The sequence below is a fragment of the Larimichthys crocea genome, chromosome XVIII, assembly GCF_000972845.2.
Source record: "Larimichthys crocea isolate SSNF chromosome XVIII, L_crocea_2.0, whole genome shotgun sequence".
NCBI classification, from domain to species: domain Eukaryota; kingdom Metazoa; phylum Chordata; class Actinopteri; family Sciaenidae; genus Larimichthys; species Larimichthys crocea.
In genome coordinates, this window is record NC_040028.1 from 14,724,996 (window position 1) to 14,743,440 (window position 18,445).

Genomic DNA, 18,445 nt, shown 5'->3' on the forward strand with positions numbered 1-18,445 from the left:
ACCTGATTTTGACTCCTAATTTCATAAACTTGTCGATATTTTTAATCATTAAAATTTGGCTGGGTGGTTAAAAACACTTTCTTCTTTGGTCGGACACATTCAGAAAACATATTTATACTTACTTTACACGGACGACACTGACACATAATGCTTTTTCTTACAGATTTTTTATAATTCGTTATATACTGGGTGACAAAGTGTTATTGTGGAGAGATTAATGTCAGTGTTCTGGTAAAGAGAGTTGATCCTGAGATGTGTGAATTAGTGCCCTTTAATTGTGAGATTAACCGAGCTGTTGAAAAGTTTTGAAAAACTGAACTCTTAAAAATGTGAAGTAGCAACTGTAACAAACCAGATTGTAACCAGTGTCATTGCATTAAAAAAAGATTGTACTGATTCTCAGAAGTAACCCAATAAACTTTTATTTTAATTCCCTGACCCAAGATTGGATAATATATTCAGACACATTTCTTCACATCAATACATTTCTAACTGCCTCTGTCAGTAAAGTATTTATGTGACAGCAATATAACAGATGAACTGACTCCATTGTTTTACAGATACCCAGAAGTACAAAGTTTCATTTAGTCAGTTGCTCCCCTCCCCCTGGCCTTGTTATGATCACTTCTTTGATACCCACTTCCTGTTGTTTACATGAAGCTGTTGCCCTCATTTTGTTTTATCTCAGTTTTGTTGCCAGTCTTATTCTTTATCTATCTTCCCTTTTATTCAGCTTTATTACTCTTTATCTTTTTGTTTCCTTTGGCAATAAATCTCCTTCCTTAAATTCTGTTATCAAATAAAGTATAAAGGAAATGTTTATTAAATTTAAGTGCCTCAAACATGTCTACCAAAAATGTTTTCAATTCGAGGCATGTCCAAAATATGTGGTTATGGTTACCAATTTGTGTCCCGCGGCGCAGCTTCTCCAGCATTTATGTTTATTTATGAGTGTGTGGGCCACTTTTTGGACACTTTTGCGGGAGAATCTTGTTTTTACCTTCCATCTGAATTCCCACCATGTATTACAATTAGTTACCTGATGTGCTTCTGTTTATATTTGCTCCCACATGTCCTGCTGTATATCTGTATTTATTTAATTCTCCCATCTTTCTTCTATCTGCAGTGTTTCATTTGAAGAATATTTGGTAGAGACGACCTTTCTTATTCCAGCTACCTGTTTGTAGTTTTATCAAGAATTCTTCCATTTGGGTAGAAAAAGTCTCTTAAAGGTCCAGTATGTACGATTTATAGGGATTTATTGTCAGAATATGGCAGAAATGGAATACAATATACATAACTCCATTTTCATTAATCAGCTTAGAATGAGCCTTTTATATCTACAGAGGGAGTGGGTCCTCTTTTACCATGTTAGCCATGTTGAACTGCCATGTGTCTCTTGAAATGGGAGTGAGGCGACGGGTATTCAGTTGGTTGCAATCAGCAATACCCGTGTAAATCCTTTTTGTTCAAATGATTTGAAACGGCCATCCTGATGGAGTTGATGTAGGTTAGTGAGTCCATTTTCTCAACCAAAATTATTTATTTTTCTCCAGATCTTTCACTAGCAAGGACGACACCATCAACAACATACGTTTAAATGATTAATTAACAAAAGAAAACGTTGTAAGTGAAGCGTGAACTCTTCTTTGGTCTGTAGCTGCTTTGTGGGGAGCTTTGGTGGGGTATCCACCTCTACACATGCCCAGGTGTTGAGGTGGATACCCCCCCTCGGATAACCGTTTGTGGAGAATACGAGGGCAAAAGAGGACAAGAGGGTTAGGTGGGTATTTATAGGAATGTGACACAGTTGAGGTGTGGTCTTGCCCTTTATGATTGACTGATTGATTTAAATGTTTATTTCAAATATGCAAACAAAAATAAAAATAAAAATAAGGCAAAACATTTAAACATAGAAATACATATTCGAAAAGGAGTGAGAAGAAGAATAACTTATAAACTGACTGACAATACCAAGCTTCCTTGCAACTTGTTTAGATATACCTGATACTTATAGATAAATAAAATATACTCCTGACTTTAAACTTTGTGGCCCTAATCCATTTGATATTATGAAGTCTGAACAAATAAATATGATGTCCTGTCTGCTGTAAAGTGACCTGCTGAGAACACAATTCAAAAAAATTTGACCTGCTTCCAATGTTGGAAAGAGTTCAACATTTTACCCGCCTTGCATGCAAATAGTCAAATAAAAAATTCGCGCCAGGGTGCAGTACCTGGAAGAACCACCGCCCTCGTTCCCTGAACACCTCATAAATTAATTGATTTGTGAGGTTTTACCGGTAAAATAAATATCTAACGTGTATTAAGATATAAATAATGTGATTTTGTTCTGGATGTGTTTTCCAGAAAGTTTATTTTTTTGTTAAAATACCTGAGTAGTTGTTACGCAGCTTCCAGGACCTTCTGGTGGCGCGGGAAATGAACAGTGTGTCTGCGTGCAGCTGCAGGTCCTGCATTGTTCACTGCAGAGCTGCTGCACGCTGTGTGTCTGTGTGTACCTGTGTGTGTGGTGTTTCTGTTTCTCTTTCTCTGGGACGATTATCACAAGAAAAATGCCATCCACCCGCTCCATGGTAAGAAAAACATCCTAACATGTTTTAAAATGTAAATGATAATTAATATATATGTAGTATATATTACTTATAGTGTGTTTTACTGATAGTTAAACATCCTGTTGTGACCACATTGTAACAGTTAGGTTGCCATTTAAATCTTACATTTTCACACTAATTCAACGCTTTAAACCTACAAATCTGAGCACGATAATCTATAAATATGCATCAAATTAAATGTATTTTAACTTGTTTTATTGCTAACCACCCTCCTTCAGTAATGTTAACTTAAATAAGTTAAGTTTGGATAGTAAAAAAGTTAATTGTTCCAATGTTATCCTTTGCAGTAACATAATACAGTTGTGCAAGTTTTATTGAAATATTGAAGTAAGTGTATTAAAATATGAACCACACAGTTATACCTGCATTTGGCTACCTTTGCCAACAGGGGTGTGTCTCCAAGGCTTTGAAGATTTTAAACATTTGGCACATGAACTGATTTGTTAGTCCCCTGACAGAAAATGTAATAATTAATGTTGCTTTAGTAAACACTTTCAGTATTATTAAGGATTATTTAAGTAATTTTAAAGCAAAAACTGATGCCATTTTTTTTTAAAATTGAATATTTGCTGTGATTGAGACGTTTAACTTAATTTCTTTCTGGTTATAAAAAAGTTTGAACATGTCGACTTTGGCTTTTAGGTGTTATTTGATGTTTGCTGGTGTTTTATTGATCAAACAATTAATTGATTATTAAAGTAAAAGTTACTCGTAGGACTACTGTAAAGCTCTTTGTGCATATATTTGTAACACAGCCTGATTAACGTACCTGTTGTCACCTGCAGAAACTGGCGGCCCAGTCTCCGTCCACCAGGATGAGTCTGAGGAGCTTCCGCAGCTCCCCGCTGGTTCCCATGGAGACTTCATCCTCCTCTTCCTCCGATGACAGCTGTGATAGCTTCGGCTCCGACGGAGGCTTTGCAAATACGGTACCGATAAGAGTCTTACTGTCTTTTAACAATTGTGGTGGTGGTGGTGAGCGTGCAGCACCATCTGCAACTAAAGATCGCGTCTGTGTCTTTAGAGGAGCAGCCTGAGACAGACGAGGAGGATGGCACAGAAACCAAAGGTGTTTGAGGCGACATCAGAGGAGGATACATGCAGCGGGTTTGATGACAGTGTGATCCACAGTCAGATGAAAGCCATGGTAAGTTTTCAGGAGAATACAATTTCAACATATTTCAGAACTCGGATCGGACACAATGAAAGTTTCTTCTAACCGTGAATGTGTTTTTGTTTTTAGAAAGTAGACTCTGATTCTCCGAGGCGTGGCCGCAGGTCCAACGGCTTGAAGATCGCGATGACGTTCCCCACCAAGAAGACGGGCAAGAAGAGGCCTGCCTCTGAGCCGCTTCCTCAATCTAGAGTACTGGACCCTGACTCTGACCAAGAGGAGAACTTCATGGACAAGAGAGCCCTGAATATTAAGGAGAACAAAGAAATGGTACAACTTTCTGCATTTGAACATTGTTCAGAACAACCTCCATGTTTATTGAGCAAAATCTCATCAATAATTTATTTATTTTTAGCTTGCAAAGCTCATGGCGGAGCTGAACAAAGTACCTGGACTCTTCCCAAGACGCATGGCAGTGTCGGCATCCACTACGGTAATTAAACCTGCGGATAAACATTTTAAATCTGTCGTTTCACATCTCGCCACAGGACGCGATGGTCTTTCAATGCTCTTTTATTAATTTGTACAATTTGAACTTCTGCAGCCTCGTCAGACACCACGGCGGTGCATGGGAACTCCGGGAGCTCGTAGGAGAAACCCGGCGCGTTCGTCCCGACCCCACACACGGTCCCGCACGCTGGTGGACGGACCTCCCAGCCCAACTCCAGAGGAGGAGCCCGAGGACAAGTTCAGCCTGGTTCGCAAAAGCCGCTACTTTGAGGAATACGACGAGCCAGTAAGTCACATCACAAACGGTCTTAATATACATTTATAGGCATTAATCACATCCTCATTAACTACATTTATTTCATTAGCAGCCCCGTCGGCGTTCCTTCAACGGTACCAAGGCCATCCCTCACGTGGTGCGTCCCGTGGACGAGATCACAGAGATGGAGCTGGACAGAATCTGCCACAACGTGCGGGAGAAGGTCTACAACAGCTCCACTGTAAGTCCCACACTCACTGTAATGCTGGAAAGATTTGCTTTGCGTTTGTTTGTCAAGCTCTTTGGCTGAAGACACACATTTATTTCTTCGTATTTCCAGGGATCCACTTGTCACCAGTGCCGCCAGAAAACAACCGACACTAAAACCAACTGCCGTAACGCGGAGTGTGTCGGGGTGAGGGGTCAGTTCTGTGGCCCGTGTCTCCGTAACCGCTACGGAGAGGAGGTCAGAGACGCTCTGCTGAATCCCGTGAGTACCTAAATATATTGATCATATAGACATTTGCTTGAGTGTGTGTCGGACTTGACTTGACTGTTCTCTCATTATTAGGAGTGGCAGTGCCCGCCATGCAGAGGGATCTGCAACTGCAGCTTCTGTCGAGCCCGAGACGGTCGCTGTGCTACAGGAGTGTTGGTTTACCTGGCTAAATATCACGGCTTTGATAATGTGCATGCCTACCTGAGAAGGTGAGAGGAGCATTTTTAAGATTTTAAGTTTATTTATTTATATAAACGTCTGTTTTTAACACTGAGCTTCTCTTATTTTTTCTGCAGCCTAAAAAAGGAGCTAGAAGAGAGTAGCAAGTAAAGTGTCACGGAGGAGGCTGATCCTGATCCTGACCTTGTTCTACATGCACGCAAAGACCAAATATTGTTCCTAGCATTGTGTTATAATGCTAATTGTTCCTACATTTCTTGAACGTTGACTGACATCTGGTTCACATTGTATTTTTTGTTGTATGTTCTGCCACATATTTTCCTGCCTGTCCTCGAGAGCTGAGCCCTTTTTACATTAAGACTGGTTAATTATAAACTAATCTTAGGAAAACGTCTCAACCTTAAATTGTTGGCAGCCCACTGTGATCTTAAATATATATAAGATCTTTGATGTACATATTCCCAATGTAAAAAATAAATCGTCCTACCTACAAAAATATGAACTGTTTTAGATGTACTGTATTTTACATTGTTTTAAATGTATATATTTTACTGCGCCCACTTGATCCATGAACACGGAGCATCGATCTTTGTGTCGTTATGTTTTTTTTAAATTCTAGTTGCTCTTTTATGCTTGTGTTTTTTACAAGTTGCGTCGTCTTTTTGTAAATCTGAAAGTGTAAATGTTTTTGCTCAAAATTGTTTTGCTTTAGTTGGGGTGTCCTGTAGAAATGGCCGAATGATCTGCATGATACTGAGGTGCTGCTGCTGCTGCAGGTGGAAAGGGCATAGACCGGGGTCCACTGCCTCTCACTTCTAAACCCGAGAGGAACTGTGTGATATACTACAGCGCCTGGTTAAATATCCTTCATTAGATAACTGTCACTAATGGTGTGGAAACAATTAGCACACTCTAATGGGAATCTCATACCTGTAAATCATTTTATCCTGTTAAAGCACATTCTCGCTCTGCTCCAGTCTCTTTGGCTCATTTTCTGCCTTACACTGTTAAGTAGGAATGGTTGAAGGTGCCACTGAAGTGGCAATAGAGTTATGGCCTGCATTTTCTGTTCAGAAGTGTAATACTCTACACGAAACGACATGGAATTAACCTTTGTGTCTTTCATCTTTGAAATGTGCTTCATTTGACCTGCACCAGGACACACTCTGATTATACGATACTGTTTCAAAATAATCAACGGTTGAGATTTCTTGTTCAGGGTAATGGCAGGTGGAGGTTATCTCGCTGCTGCTTGTATTTATCAGGCACGGTGCTGCTAACGGGAAGAGTAATGCTGGACTGTTGATGGGAACATCTGTTGTACTGATGGTTGGCTTTGTGCTCGTTCGGTTAACTGTACATTTTCATTAAAGCGTTAATCACTGCGGAATCATGTTATCGGTTTTCTTTGACTTGACCATCACTCTATCCAGAACAGTGGCAGCTGTAATTACTGTTATTGAAACATGGTGGAGAAATCTTGAATGCTGCCGGTGATTGAAGATCTGAAGGCTGGAAGTTTATTAACGTTTCCATCACTGTTAGCTAGCTGTAGTCTGTTTACGGAGGGTAAAACTAACTAATGTTGACTCGTCACTAAACCGCCTACTCAACCTTGAATGGGTCAGATACTCGCAATTCATAAGCACACGAATCGAATGTGCACAATTTTGGATAACTCCGTAAATTTCAGATTTACTACATCAGGTAGAGCTGCAAGTAATAGTTTTAAATATGAATTAATGTGTCCATTAATAGTGTGGCTCTTAAAATATTAAAAACTGGCACTTACAGTTTTGCAGAGGCCGAGGTTATACCTGACTATTGAAGGTATTCAACTTGAAATGCTCTAAACTTAAAAAGATATAAAACATCTCACACTTGAGAAGCTGGAAACTAGTAAATGTTTTTTTTTACACAATAAAACACTCATCAATGAGTGTTTATTATTTTTCAAGCCAATAGTGTCAGGACTAAAATCAGGGTTGGATATTAAATCAGTGTCCAAATTGCTTGAATCCATCACTGCAGTGCAATGTTCAAGGGACAGAAGCTGATATTTGGATATGAGGGTCCATTAGAGTGGGTAGAAAATGTAAAATCCATATGTGCCCTGGCTCTTTGTGAGTAAAAGCTCTAAAGTTCCTGTTCCTGTTTCCGGTCACGCCTTGACCAACCTGTGAATGCCATCCAACACAACCAGGTTATGGAGAAATGTGCAAAGAGAGGAACCCCACAATCCAGGCTTTGAAGCAGAACTCTGTTTGTCTCCATTGGTCCATCTCACATGAGACACAAAAAAACATCTGATCACCTCATAAGATGATCTCATAACTGCTGACTGCAGATGTCACTAAGTCACCCATGCAGGGACACCAGCAATGTTTACAGTGTATAAAATGTGAAAAGCTAAAGATTACCAGTAGGAATGTCCTACGGGATTCATGGAGACAGTCAGAACATAGCTGTTGGATTATTATTATTCAGCAACAGGCATCATGTAATTGTTAATACTTGTATAAAATAGTTTAAAGTGTGCAAATATAGAATATTTTCATTGTATCATTGTTAATATCTGTGTGACAGACATACCTGCAGCAGACTATCCTCACTATATTTACACACCACTGTGCCACGTCCTCATGGTTTATATATAATACAAATTAGACTTAAAGATCCAGTGTGTCAGATTTAAGGGGCTTTATTTTCAGAATATGACATAAATGGAACATGATGTAATATAATATGTATGGTATGTTTTCATTAGTGTATAATCAACTGAAAATAAGAAGCGTTATGTGTTTGTTACCTCAGAATTAGACTCTACAGATGACGTGGGTCCTCTTCCATGGAGTCTGACATATTGTTTCTACAGTAACCCAGAACGAACAAACTAAACACGGGCTCTAGAGACGACCTACAGCGTGTTTGGTGCATTTCGTAGGTACTCTAGTTGCACAACTAAATTGCTAGATGCCAATTATAAATCCTAAACACTAAGACTAAACTGTTGCTAACTGTTGAGGAAACGTCTGTTTTCTAGTAGTTGTCTTGATTTTTGATCCATGAATCTTATGTGGAAAGTTGATGGGAAAGCAGCAATCGATACTAAATATATTATCATTGAAGAATTTATAACTAATTTACAAATCCAATGGGTAATCTGTCAATTAAATCTGTAAATCTAGAGTTTATCAATTACACAACTGTTACACAATAATGAAACAAAGCAATAAAATAAAATATGGACACAGGAAATACTCTAGCTTCCTCCCGCAGTCCAAAGACATGCAGGTTAAGTGATGTGAATGGGTGTTTGTCTCGATGTGTCAGCCCTGTGATGAACTGGCGACCTGTCCGCCTCTCGGCCGTTGTCAGCTGGGACTGGCTCCAGCCTCATGCGACACAGATAAGGATAAGTGGTTATGGAAAATGAATGAATATTATTGACACAGCAATATTATGTAGATTTTGACAGAACAATAGATGAATCAGTTTATTAGACACGTCTGGAGTGTGTGTGAATCTGTGTTATATTTTGTCCAATCTTTATGTACGCCTATATGAGTAGAACAATATATTTAGAGTACCTCTTTATATAATGCTATTCATTAGAACATTTGATTTAATTCAATAATCATGGTACAAATTCACCAGTTGAACTGACAAAGATTTATCACAGGGTTTCTGTATTAAACTGCATTAACAGAATATATATATATAAAATCATCGTCATACAAGAATACAACTTCTAACAAACAGCTCCTCTTTTTCCCTCCTTTTTTCACCACAAAAGGAACATTTCAAAAACTATTATTAGTATAATAAAGATGCACTTGAAAATACTAGTCCTGTATTAAATACCAATGATCATCCACTTTGGGGTGATGAATATTTAGGGAAGTAATTGTTTACAACGCTCAAGCATTGAGCTGATCTGGTAATCAGGCTATGAAATACAATATTTATTCATTAGAGCAGATTTAATGAGGCCTTGCGGCGCTAATTATGAAAACCAGTGTAGCAGTAAATGAGTAGCGCACGGTGGCGGGCTGCGGGGTACCTGTAAGGAGGGACTGGGGGTTGAAGTGCCCTGAATGCCATGGCACAATGAGCAGCAACACACAGCCTTGACTGTGGCCGTCCAGCCCACAGCTATACATCACCGGACCTGTAGACAGGTCGCAGATGGGCCCCCCCCACATCCCTGCATGCCCTGCTCTCCAACCTCCAGGAGTTAAAGCTGGATTTCCCCTCAAAGCATCTTAATATCCAGATTATCTGTTTTATTACATGTCAACAGACGACAAAGTAGAAAATCTCAATGCAGTGGTGCTTCAGGTGGACGTGCCCAGCGCAGCAAGGCTTATAAATATCCGTCTCGCTGATATACTGCCAGCCATAAAGCTGGGACAGATAGAGCGCTTATTCTGCACTTTCTATTTGTATGCAGGTCTGGAGATATGTGGTAGGATTTCACAGCATAATATGGGTTTTGATTGACTGATATTTTCATTATGGCTGCAGGGTAGCGTGAAGACTGTTAATTTGCTTGGGAGTCCTGCAGGTCTACGGTGATTGTAGTAGAGCCGGAAGAAAAGCTGAATAAATGAAACTCACAGGGCACAATCACAATCTGTGGGTCAAAATCAACTGATTAATTATAATTTAGAATCAATCTGTCAGGCCTCTGTAATAAACACCCTTTCAGGCTTGCTGCTTAATAACCAGCTTTCCATGGTACGAATGTAACATGGTACACCGCTGGTACATCATGTAAAGCTACGTCAGTACAGTGAATATGTACAAGAAAATCTAGTGAAATGCTTTTCTGGTAATAAAGTGAAACATTAAAATGAAAATAGGAGTCTAGTATTGACTATTCCTTCTTTCTGATGCAGCTCAGGGGAGAAAACTTTCCACATGAGAATATCCCTCTGACTCTGACCGCTACATCCTGGAAAGTGTAGTAAGGAGAGTGCTGTTAAATGCACAGTGAGTGACTCTGGGTGGCAGGAGGCTTATGACATGTTCCTTTCCCCCCCTCTTCCAGCCTGCAAAGTGATGGAAACAGCAGTTTGGTCCAGGTGTCAGGGACATTATCAAAGAAAAGGGCTGCCTGCAGTTGCTCCATCTCACAGGAAATTGCCAACTCACCCTAACAAAGAAAGGCATAAGTGCACTTGCTGCTGCCTTCAAGGGGAGTGTGATAAGATGACATTATAAATACAGAATTGTTCATGGAGGTGGCGGGGTAGGTACATCAGGCAGCTTAACTTGACAATTCTGTTTTTCATGTGCACATCTAAGGCCTGTATGAGTGTATCTAAAACAAAAAATCAGCTCCTTATTCAAACATTACATAGTCAAACAGTAATTGCGAATGTTTATACTTTGAACTAGTTGGAGCTGCAGCTTCACCTAGTTTACAACTTCAGTTCCAGGAGGAGTGCCACAGCTCGATGATTCACAGTTTATGGAAATTAAGCCAATAATCTCATGCACACTTGTTGTGCTGGGCAAAATGTGTGAAGACATTCCTGAAAATATATCTCATTATTTATTTATTTACATCTCACTGCATACATACTACATGCTGCGCACTCACCTGTGCATAATTGGCACGGGGACTTTACCAAACGCTTTGCATATTCAAGTAGATATAAATGTATATTTTAAAAGAAAATAAGCTTCTAAAAATCTTCTTTGATTTCTGATAATAAATAATGTGGACATGCTGTAATGTATCTCATCATGAGGACAGTTCAGTCTCCATGACACCTGAAGGGGGAGCTCTAATACAGGCAACTTGCTGCACTTTATCTCCCTTCAACTTTCAACAAGTCTTCAGGAGTGGTGGAGAAAGTTAAAGGGCTGTCAGAGCCTTTTCTTCACGCATCACATACATTTAATCAAATAATTAAAAAGAGCACAAATATGCTGCTCTGCAAACCAGGAAACACACACAAAAAAAAGCACATTTTTGTACACCTCGTGTGTTAAGGTGACTTTTTTTTTGTACCTGCAGCATCACAGCTGAATATTCAGGCATGTGACAGGAGGACGATGACATTGTCTGTGCACGGTGTTGTGAGACTTCACATTAAATTCTCTAACGGACTCCAGCAGCACTCTGTGTGGGAGGGGGAGGGGAAGGTGAGGGGGTAATTATGACCAGGGGAACACAGGGCTGTAATCTGTAAATCTATTCTAACCATAAGTGAGAACTGGTACATTGGATTGATTTTATTGAGATCATACATTATAAATGGGGCATGGAGGAGCTTACAGCCTTGAGATGGTGGTGCTCACGTGCTTCATTAATTTTTACTTCATTAACTCTCTCCTTCAGACCCTTCAACACACAATTCATTGCTGGCCATGAATCCAGGCTACAGGCAAATGGACAAGCCCGGGACGACTTTCAGTGGAGTGGATACACCGGGTAACGCTGTCAAAACAAATCAGTAACACATGAAATATACATAACTTCAGATCAAATCGTATTCATGCGCAAGGTTATTTCTTTTTGAACTTGTGGCTTTACATTAAAAAGAGAGAGAGAGGGAAAAAAAACATGTTCATGCAGGATGGAAGTGTTCATTCATGTCACAGTAAGATGAAGTGTTGCATCAATTTAGCTGTCAGAAAGTCACAGAAACAAAAAGCATGCTGACAAAAACTGAGTTCACTAGAAATCTTATACATACACAGTTTCTTGTTAATTCTGCTTTAACAATATAAAATCCTGCTATTGACAACAGGGCATTTTGAAACAATTGTGAGTGTCACTATCGCCTTAAAAAAAAAAATCAATCAGTGATTAAAATCTATCAGGATAATTACAGATTACCTGCATCCTCAGATAGCTGTTGTATCCCTGCAGTGTGTTTACTTACTTCTATGGTCGCCACGTCATCATCGCCTTTCCATTTCACAGCGAGGAATTTCAAAATTCCCCGTGTGCTCTTTATATTGGACCATTTGTTTAATATTATAGCCTCAAACCCAACAATATCAATCAGTCATGAAAGCACCTATGCATGCTGCTCTGCCCTGTGTCACCATTAAGTGGACGGCCCTCGCTGGCTTTAGCAAGGCTAGAGATGGGAGGGTGCGTTGGGAGGTAAAGGGGGATAAATGGATGGTTTGCTTTTGACTTCTGACTTTGTTTTTTAGTGATTGGCCCTATTCAGCAACAATGAGAGTGTGAGTATTGTTGTGAAAACTCAGCAGTGGATGCAGCAACTCTTTAGAAAAAGCTGGAGTGACACTTGGTGAGAGTGTGTTTGGTGTTTTTACTGAAGGCTGGAGGTGAGAAACAGTCAGTGGCGGTGAGATACAGCTGGGCAGTTTGAGATTACTTTTAAAGATCCCAATCCAGACACATTTTAAGTCGTATAAGAAAATATTTTTTGGAATAATATGACATGGTTTTTCCACAAAATTCTTATAATTACATATTTGCTTTCTCAGAAACTATGAAGGAAACATGCTGAGCACAAGATGCCTCCTACATCAATGTGCTTTCTGTGTTTTCTGGACCCTGATTGGCTGCAAAGATAGTTGTGACATCACAAAATAATGTTATACTCAGATTTTAGATGAGCTCAGAGAAACTTTCCTGAAAACTCTGCACACATATACGTCTCAAACATTCAAATGAAGAAACAACATACTTTTCTTAAAGATATTTTTTAGATACATTTTCAAGTTAATGACGTTTCTGTTGTAGCTGAGTGCATCTTTGTTGAGCCTCATATGGAAACTGTGAAGCTGTTCACGCTGTTGTCAGACTCTTCCCTCACTGAGCATGAGAACAACACACATCAGCGAGCAGGCGCTAAGAGCCTTTCCTCTGAGGCAGCATAAACTTCTTAACATTTTAAATCTGTTACGACAGCTGTCCCGGCGAACATTTGTAAGATCTGTTTCACCACACATGTTGAAATGATGATTCCCTCATTACATTTGCCGTCAAACAATACCTCCAAAGCTAACAGTTGACAAAAAAATCCAGTTAAAACATTCGGGGAAAGCTCTTAAAGGAAGAATTAATGGGAGCAAAAGAAAAACAGCTCTGAGACAATTAGCACCAGAGACCACTCTATAATCTTAGGATTATTTTCACCACTTAAAAGCGGCACACATGGTTTGTATTGTGGCGGGGCAGAATGAACAACACTTGAGTGGATTTGATTTGGTCTCCCTAATCTGCATTTCCTTTAACATGCCTTTCTTCTGTTCCTAAATGTCAGCGTTGATCAAATCCAGCTGGAATAAGCCAGTGTGTCATCCCAGTTGCAAAATCTTTCAGAAGATTTTTCCCAAGAGGATAGAATAAAGTGTTTGGTCTAAGGCGTGTTTCTAGTTGTTGCCTGTGATATTATGCAGATGCAATTCATTTGCATCTGCTAAATCCTCTTGAAATCAAGAAGAACCCTGACTTAAACACGTATAAACGTCGCAAAGAATTAGAAACATTATTATTCATCGTCAGTCACTTATCTAATTATTTTCACAAGAAAACAGTAAAACATCTGCACAATAAACATAGAGACATCTTGTTGATGACCCCAAAAACAGACGATCTATTCTCCCTGTATGAAATTATAAAACAGAGTGAAATTAATCTACAATTCATTCTACAAGAGAACCCTCAGGGCACACCAAAGGGCCCACATGGGGTCCACAGACCTCACTTTGAGAACCACTATATATTAGATCTGGTTAACAGAAACATCCCAAAGCTATGTTCATTTAAATAACACGTTGTATTTTTGTGGATAAAAAAAAAAAAAACTGTAATTGCTAAATCTGAAATTTAACCCTGGGGCTGGTTGCTTAACCAAACATGCTTTGGCTGGTTAGGCTTAGTCACAGAGGAAATGTCTGGCACACAGATTGAATTTGTTCTCTCTGAAGTCAAAGGCAGGAAAACAATTAAGTGTCTGCCGCACATTTCACTGTGTACCACTTGACACAGTTTTTCACATCACTGGGGCAATTGTCTGCAGAGAGCGATGAGACAAAGCCATTACTTCCAATGTCTCAAAAAGATGGCATTGTTATTTTCTGATTTTGAAACATTTCAATTAAGCCACTGATGAAGATAATAAACATAATGGTGTGAGACTTGCACTGTTTTCTTTTGTGCTGTCACGTCCGTTTTTTAGGATAGTTACTGCTGTTAGGTGCATCAGAGGGAGGCTTTGGTCCCGGTGGTAGATAGGTGTGTGTGTGTGTGTGTGTGTGTCGCTATCCTCCAGAGCCCCTTCCCCTCTTCAACCTTCGTCTTTCATTCAGCGTCGAGTCCTTTCAAAACAAGGTGAAGTTCAGCAAAGTTTCTCTGCAGAGATGATCAAACAGTCACATCACTAATGGCGATGGGTGACAGGGCCAGTGAATACAGATCAGCTTTAATTGTGGTGGGTCTTACTGCCACTGTCTGTCAATCTGAGCCTTTGAATTGGTGAAAATTTGCTCTGTTCATTCTGTTAAATGACGTATCCAATTAAATGCTTTAGAATTCATGATCTTCAGTCAAGGTTAAATGAAAGCAGTTACTCCTGTCAGTGAGGTGATTAAAAGCTGACTACATCAGGCACATTTTGTGCAAAAATTTAAATTTGGAACTAAAGCATGAATCTTTATTCATTACGTGCAGTCCTGCTACATAAATGTCCAGCAGAGTCGCTCTTAATCACCTTGTTCATTTTAAATCTCACTTTAGTCCTTTTTTATTTTATTTTTTTTTAATTAAAAGGCATCCTCGTATTCAAAAGGCAGTGTTTTACATATTCAAATGAATCTCTGGACAATTCAAAGAACTTTATCAACAGCGAAAATGCCTTTAAAAAGCACTTTTTGTTTTTGTTCTTTGTGTTTGTACCGCAAATTCATGTTTATTACGGGGGGAAAAAAACACTTTAAAGTCCATTTCTTGATAGCCAGCCAGTTAAATATAATGCAAAATAATATTTACCCCATTACCTTTTTAACTATGATTGAAGGGATACAGCGATCCCAGCCTAGCAAAACAAAGAAAAAAAGGTTTTTGACAATTGGTTTAAATGGACAAGTGCACCACAGCAAGGAAATGAATTTTCTCTCCAGCAAGATGAATGTTCTACTGGGTTATTAACGAGCATATAATGTGCTTGTGCAAGTAAGTTTTCTGTGTCGTCGTGATAAATGTGACGACGGAGGTGAAGAGCATGTTGACTAATGAGTGTTGTCCGGGGGATCTGATCTCGGTGCCCACAGGGGAGAAAGCCACCGTCTAGATTTCACACATCACATGATGTTAATACCCCAAGGTCCACCATCAAGCTGCTTGTTAAAGGATCTCCTCTGTCATTCCTACCCGTCCAGACCTGGTTCAGTTTATATTGTATGTAACTGAAAGTTATGTATCTTGTAGGGCATTGACTAGTCGGAAACAAACTCCTCCGCAGTGAGGACATTTGCAACCAGCGACACAACTAATATTAATAGGTCTCAAAGTCTTTTGTATCTGTGATAATATTTAAAAAGAAATGTATCTGGGGCATGTGAACAGATCTTAGCAGGACAATTAAAGAGACTGAAACACACATTTGTTTTAATATGAAAACCTGAGATCCACGTTTAGGTTATTCCATTGCAGAAGCTGTTTTATATGTATAAATGTAAGATTAAATAAAATGTTTGAGAGCACAGAATCTAAATTGAAAAAATGGCAGAGAATGAGCCATGATTGTGAGATACCTTCATTCGTCTAAAGTCGCTTTGTGCACAAGAGACCAAAATGAAAAGAGTTCATACGAACAAGGTCAGTTTGAAGAGTGTGGCGCAGCTTGTCGTAAAAGTTACAAGGGAGACAGACATTAAAACATTAAAGGGAACAAAATGAAACCCGCATAGGTTCCTCAGTATTAAGCCCTTTAGATACATAATGGGACACAGGCCTGAGGGCCAAGATGCACATTTGAATGACTGCCAAATACATAAACTAGGCTCACTCAGGGGTTCATGGTGAATAAATAAGGCTGTGGATTACATCAAATCTCTTCTCAAACCACTACTCCTGCACACCACTCCCAGTGTAGAGACCATTTAAACTCTAGAAGGGGCCAAACATCAGCAGTTGGTCTCCTTTAAACAAGTCTGACTAAAGTAGAAAAATAAATAAAGCCTCCGGCACTCTACTTTAATGTATTCAATTAACTGGGGTCCCTCTAGAGAACTCCAGCGCACACTTGGATAAAGAGAGAGCATATCGCCTGGAGATGAATACGCTGAATGCACTCATTCTGAAGACCATGATTGGAAATCTTCCTCAACAGGTTCTTACTTAATTAAACTTCCCTTCATCTGACTTTCTGTCGCTTTCGAGGGAAAATTGGGAGAGGCATATTGAAAAGCCAGGGAAACTTTGTTCACCATTGCATGTTGTTTACAGGGCAATTCAGGGGGGACTTGTAGGGCCCGTGATAACCTCCACCGCCACTGTGGAAAGTCAACTCAGCCTGAAAGAACAGAGAAGTATATAAAATCTCCAATTCAATCATAGACAATTATGTGGTGAAATGAGAGAAATTCAGCAGCCGTCAAGTCTGAGTGGGAGGGATAATTATCTGGCAGTCATTACTGCTCCCATAATAGCATTTAACGACATTCATATACTGTATGAACATACTGCGCTTGCTGGAAACATGTAAGTTGAAAATAATCAGACCAGCCGTTCTTGAGAATATATGAAATCCTCTGTCTGCTGAGAAATGTAACATGTTCATAATGTCCTTGAGTGAATGATGTATGTTAGTGTGAAATTTATCTAATTATCTCAAATATGTCTCGTGAGAATCCATTCAGCATCCCTTTGTACCTTTTTTTTTCCCTCTGCAGCCCCATTGTGCAGCAAAGCCCCAACAGAGTTTCCTATCTATTAAAATCAATCTCTCGTCACATCGCCTACATCCACCATTTGCTGCACTTTTTCCATAACAAATCAACTTAATCAAGCTCATTAAGTGTCATTATTAGCTATTTATTGTTATCTCCCTCAATGTAGTGCTGACAGGTCCACCCCGCCCATGCCTGTCCCCCCTGATACCGGGACCTTTGCTTGTCACAACGGCTCTGCACTCAGTTCTAATTGGCCTTTATTGTGTTGTTCCCCAGCAAGAAAGAGAGAGGAGACATGTGGCATCATTTTTGCTCCACAAGTTTCACGTCGCGCAGAGCATCTCTTTACTGCTCGTCTGTCTCCAGAAGTTGCAAAAACAAATCCGGTGAGGAAATAATAGGCTGGAAATGAAGTGATATTTCCTTTAACGCGCCAGGAATATGGTGCAAGGACGTGGAAAACGTGCACGCAAGAAGGTGGCCCCGAATTCCTTTTGTGTTTAAGTGTGGTGTTAAACACTGTGGACGCTCCTTAATGCAGCATGGCGAATGTATTTCCACAGCTGTCAGGGTGATGGACAGAGGGGCGAGTCTCTCCATTGCAGCGGCATGCTTCTACCTGCACACAATAGACCTGCAGGGATGGGAGTGTAGACTGATGAGAGAGAGAGACGGGAGAAAGGAGGGAGAATATATGTGTGTTGCTGTGCAGGAGGAGGGGTTGAAGGGTGCAGGGGAAGTTTGTCCCATTGCAGGAGTTATTAAGTTTGTCTCTCGGACACACTTGGTTTCACCAGGGTGCTCGTCCCTCATTCATAATAGATGCTAATCTGTTCAGGGCTGACTGATGACAGAGCTTCCTGCCCTTCATAGAATTAGTCCTCAGCTTTATCAAAGGACCCAAACTGCCTGCTAATTAGACTCATTTCCTCCAGCATGAATTATTTATTTCCATTGTAACTGATCAGAGGCGATTGTGACGCATCATGCTGCCACCAGTTTTCACACAGATGCGCATGCCACCACAAGTTCTCAAACTCTGAGCTCAGTATATGAGGTTTAATGGGAGTAGGGAATGGTTCAGCTGCTCAATGAAATGTTGGTTTAAATGACAGAATACAGAGTCTTTGTTTCAAAATGCACATCAGTATAATTCATTATTAAAACAACCTTCATCTAAGGTGGCCACGAAGACATCACTCCCTGATGTTATTTCAGCGTAAGCAGATACACTCTGTGCAAACATGCACCATAAAGTTAGACCAAAGTCAGTATGAGGCTTCTGGAATCACTGTTAGTCAAACCATGAGGCTATTTTCCAAAGTTACAGTCTAATTTTGTAGAAAATTCACTCTCTTTTT

At 39.8% G+C, this 18,445-nt stretch overlaps 1 protein-coding gene across 2 annotated transcripts; it reads left to right on the forward strand.

Moving 5' to 3' along the window:
- Positions 1-2,442: 2,442 nt before the first annotated feature.
- On the forward strand, positions 2,443-6,585 carry cdca7a (cell division cycle associated 7a). Of its 2 annotated transcripts, none has more exons than XM_019274175.2 (10): positions 2,443-2,597; positions 3,422-3,565; positions 3,661-3,783; positions 3,880-4,080; positions 4,166-4,243; positions 4,355-4,546; positions 4,626-4,757; positions 4,857-5,006; positions 5,088-5,224; positions 5,312-6,585. In XM_019274175.2, exons 1-10 carry the CDS (start codon positions 2,577-2,579, stop codon positions 5,343-5,345), a joined length of 1,212 nt encoding a protein of 403 aa, XP_019129720.2. In that variant the 5' UTR covers positions 2,443-2,576; the 3' UTR covers positions 5,346-6,585. The 2 variants fall into 2 exon arrangements, with proteins under 2 accessions (XP_019129720.2, XP_019129721.2); XM_019274176.2 differs by having other exon boundaries at positions 4,629-4,757.
- Positions 6,586-18,445: the final 11,860 nt, after the last annotated feature.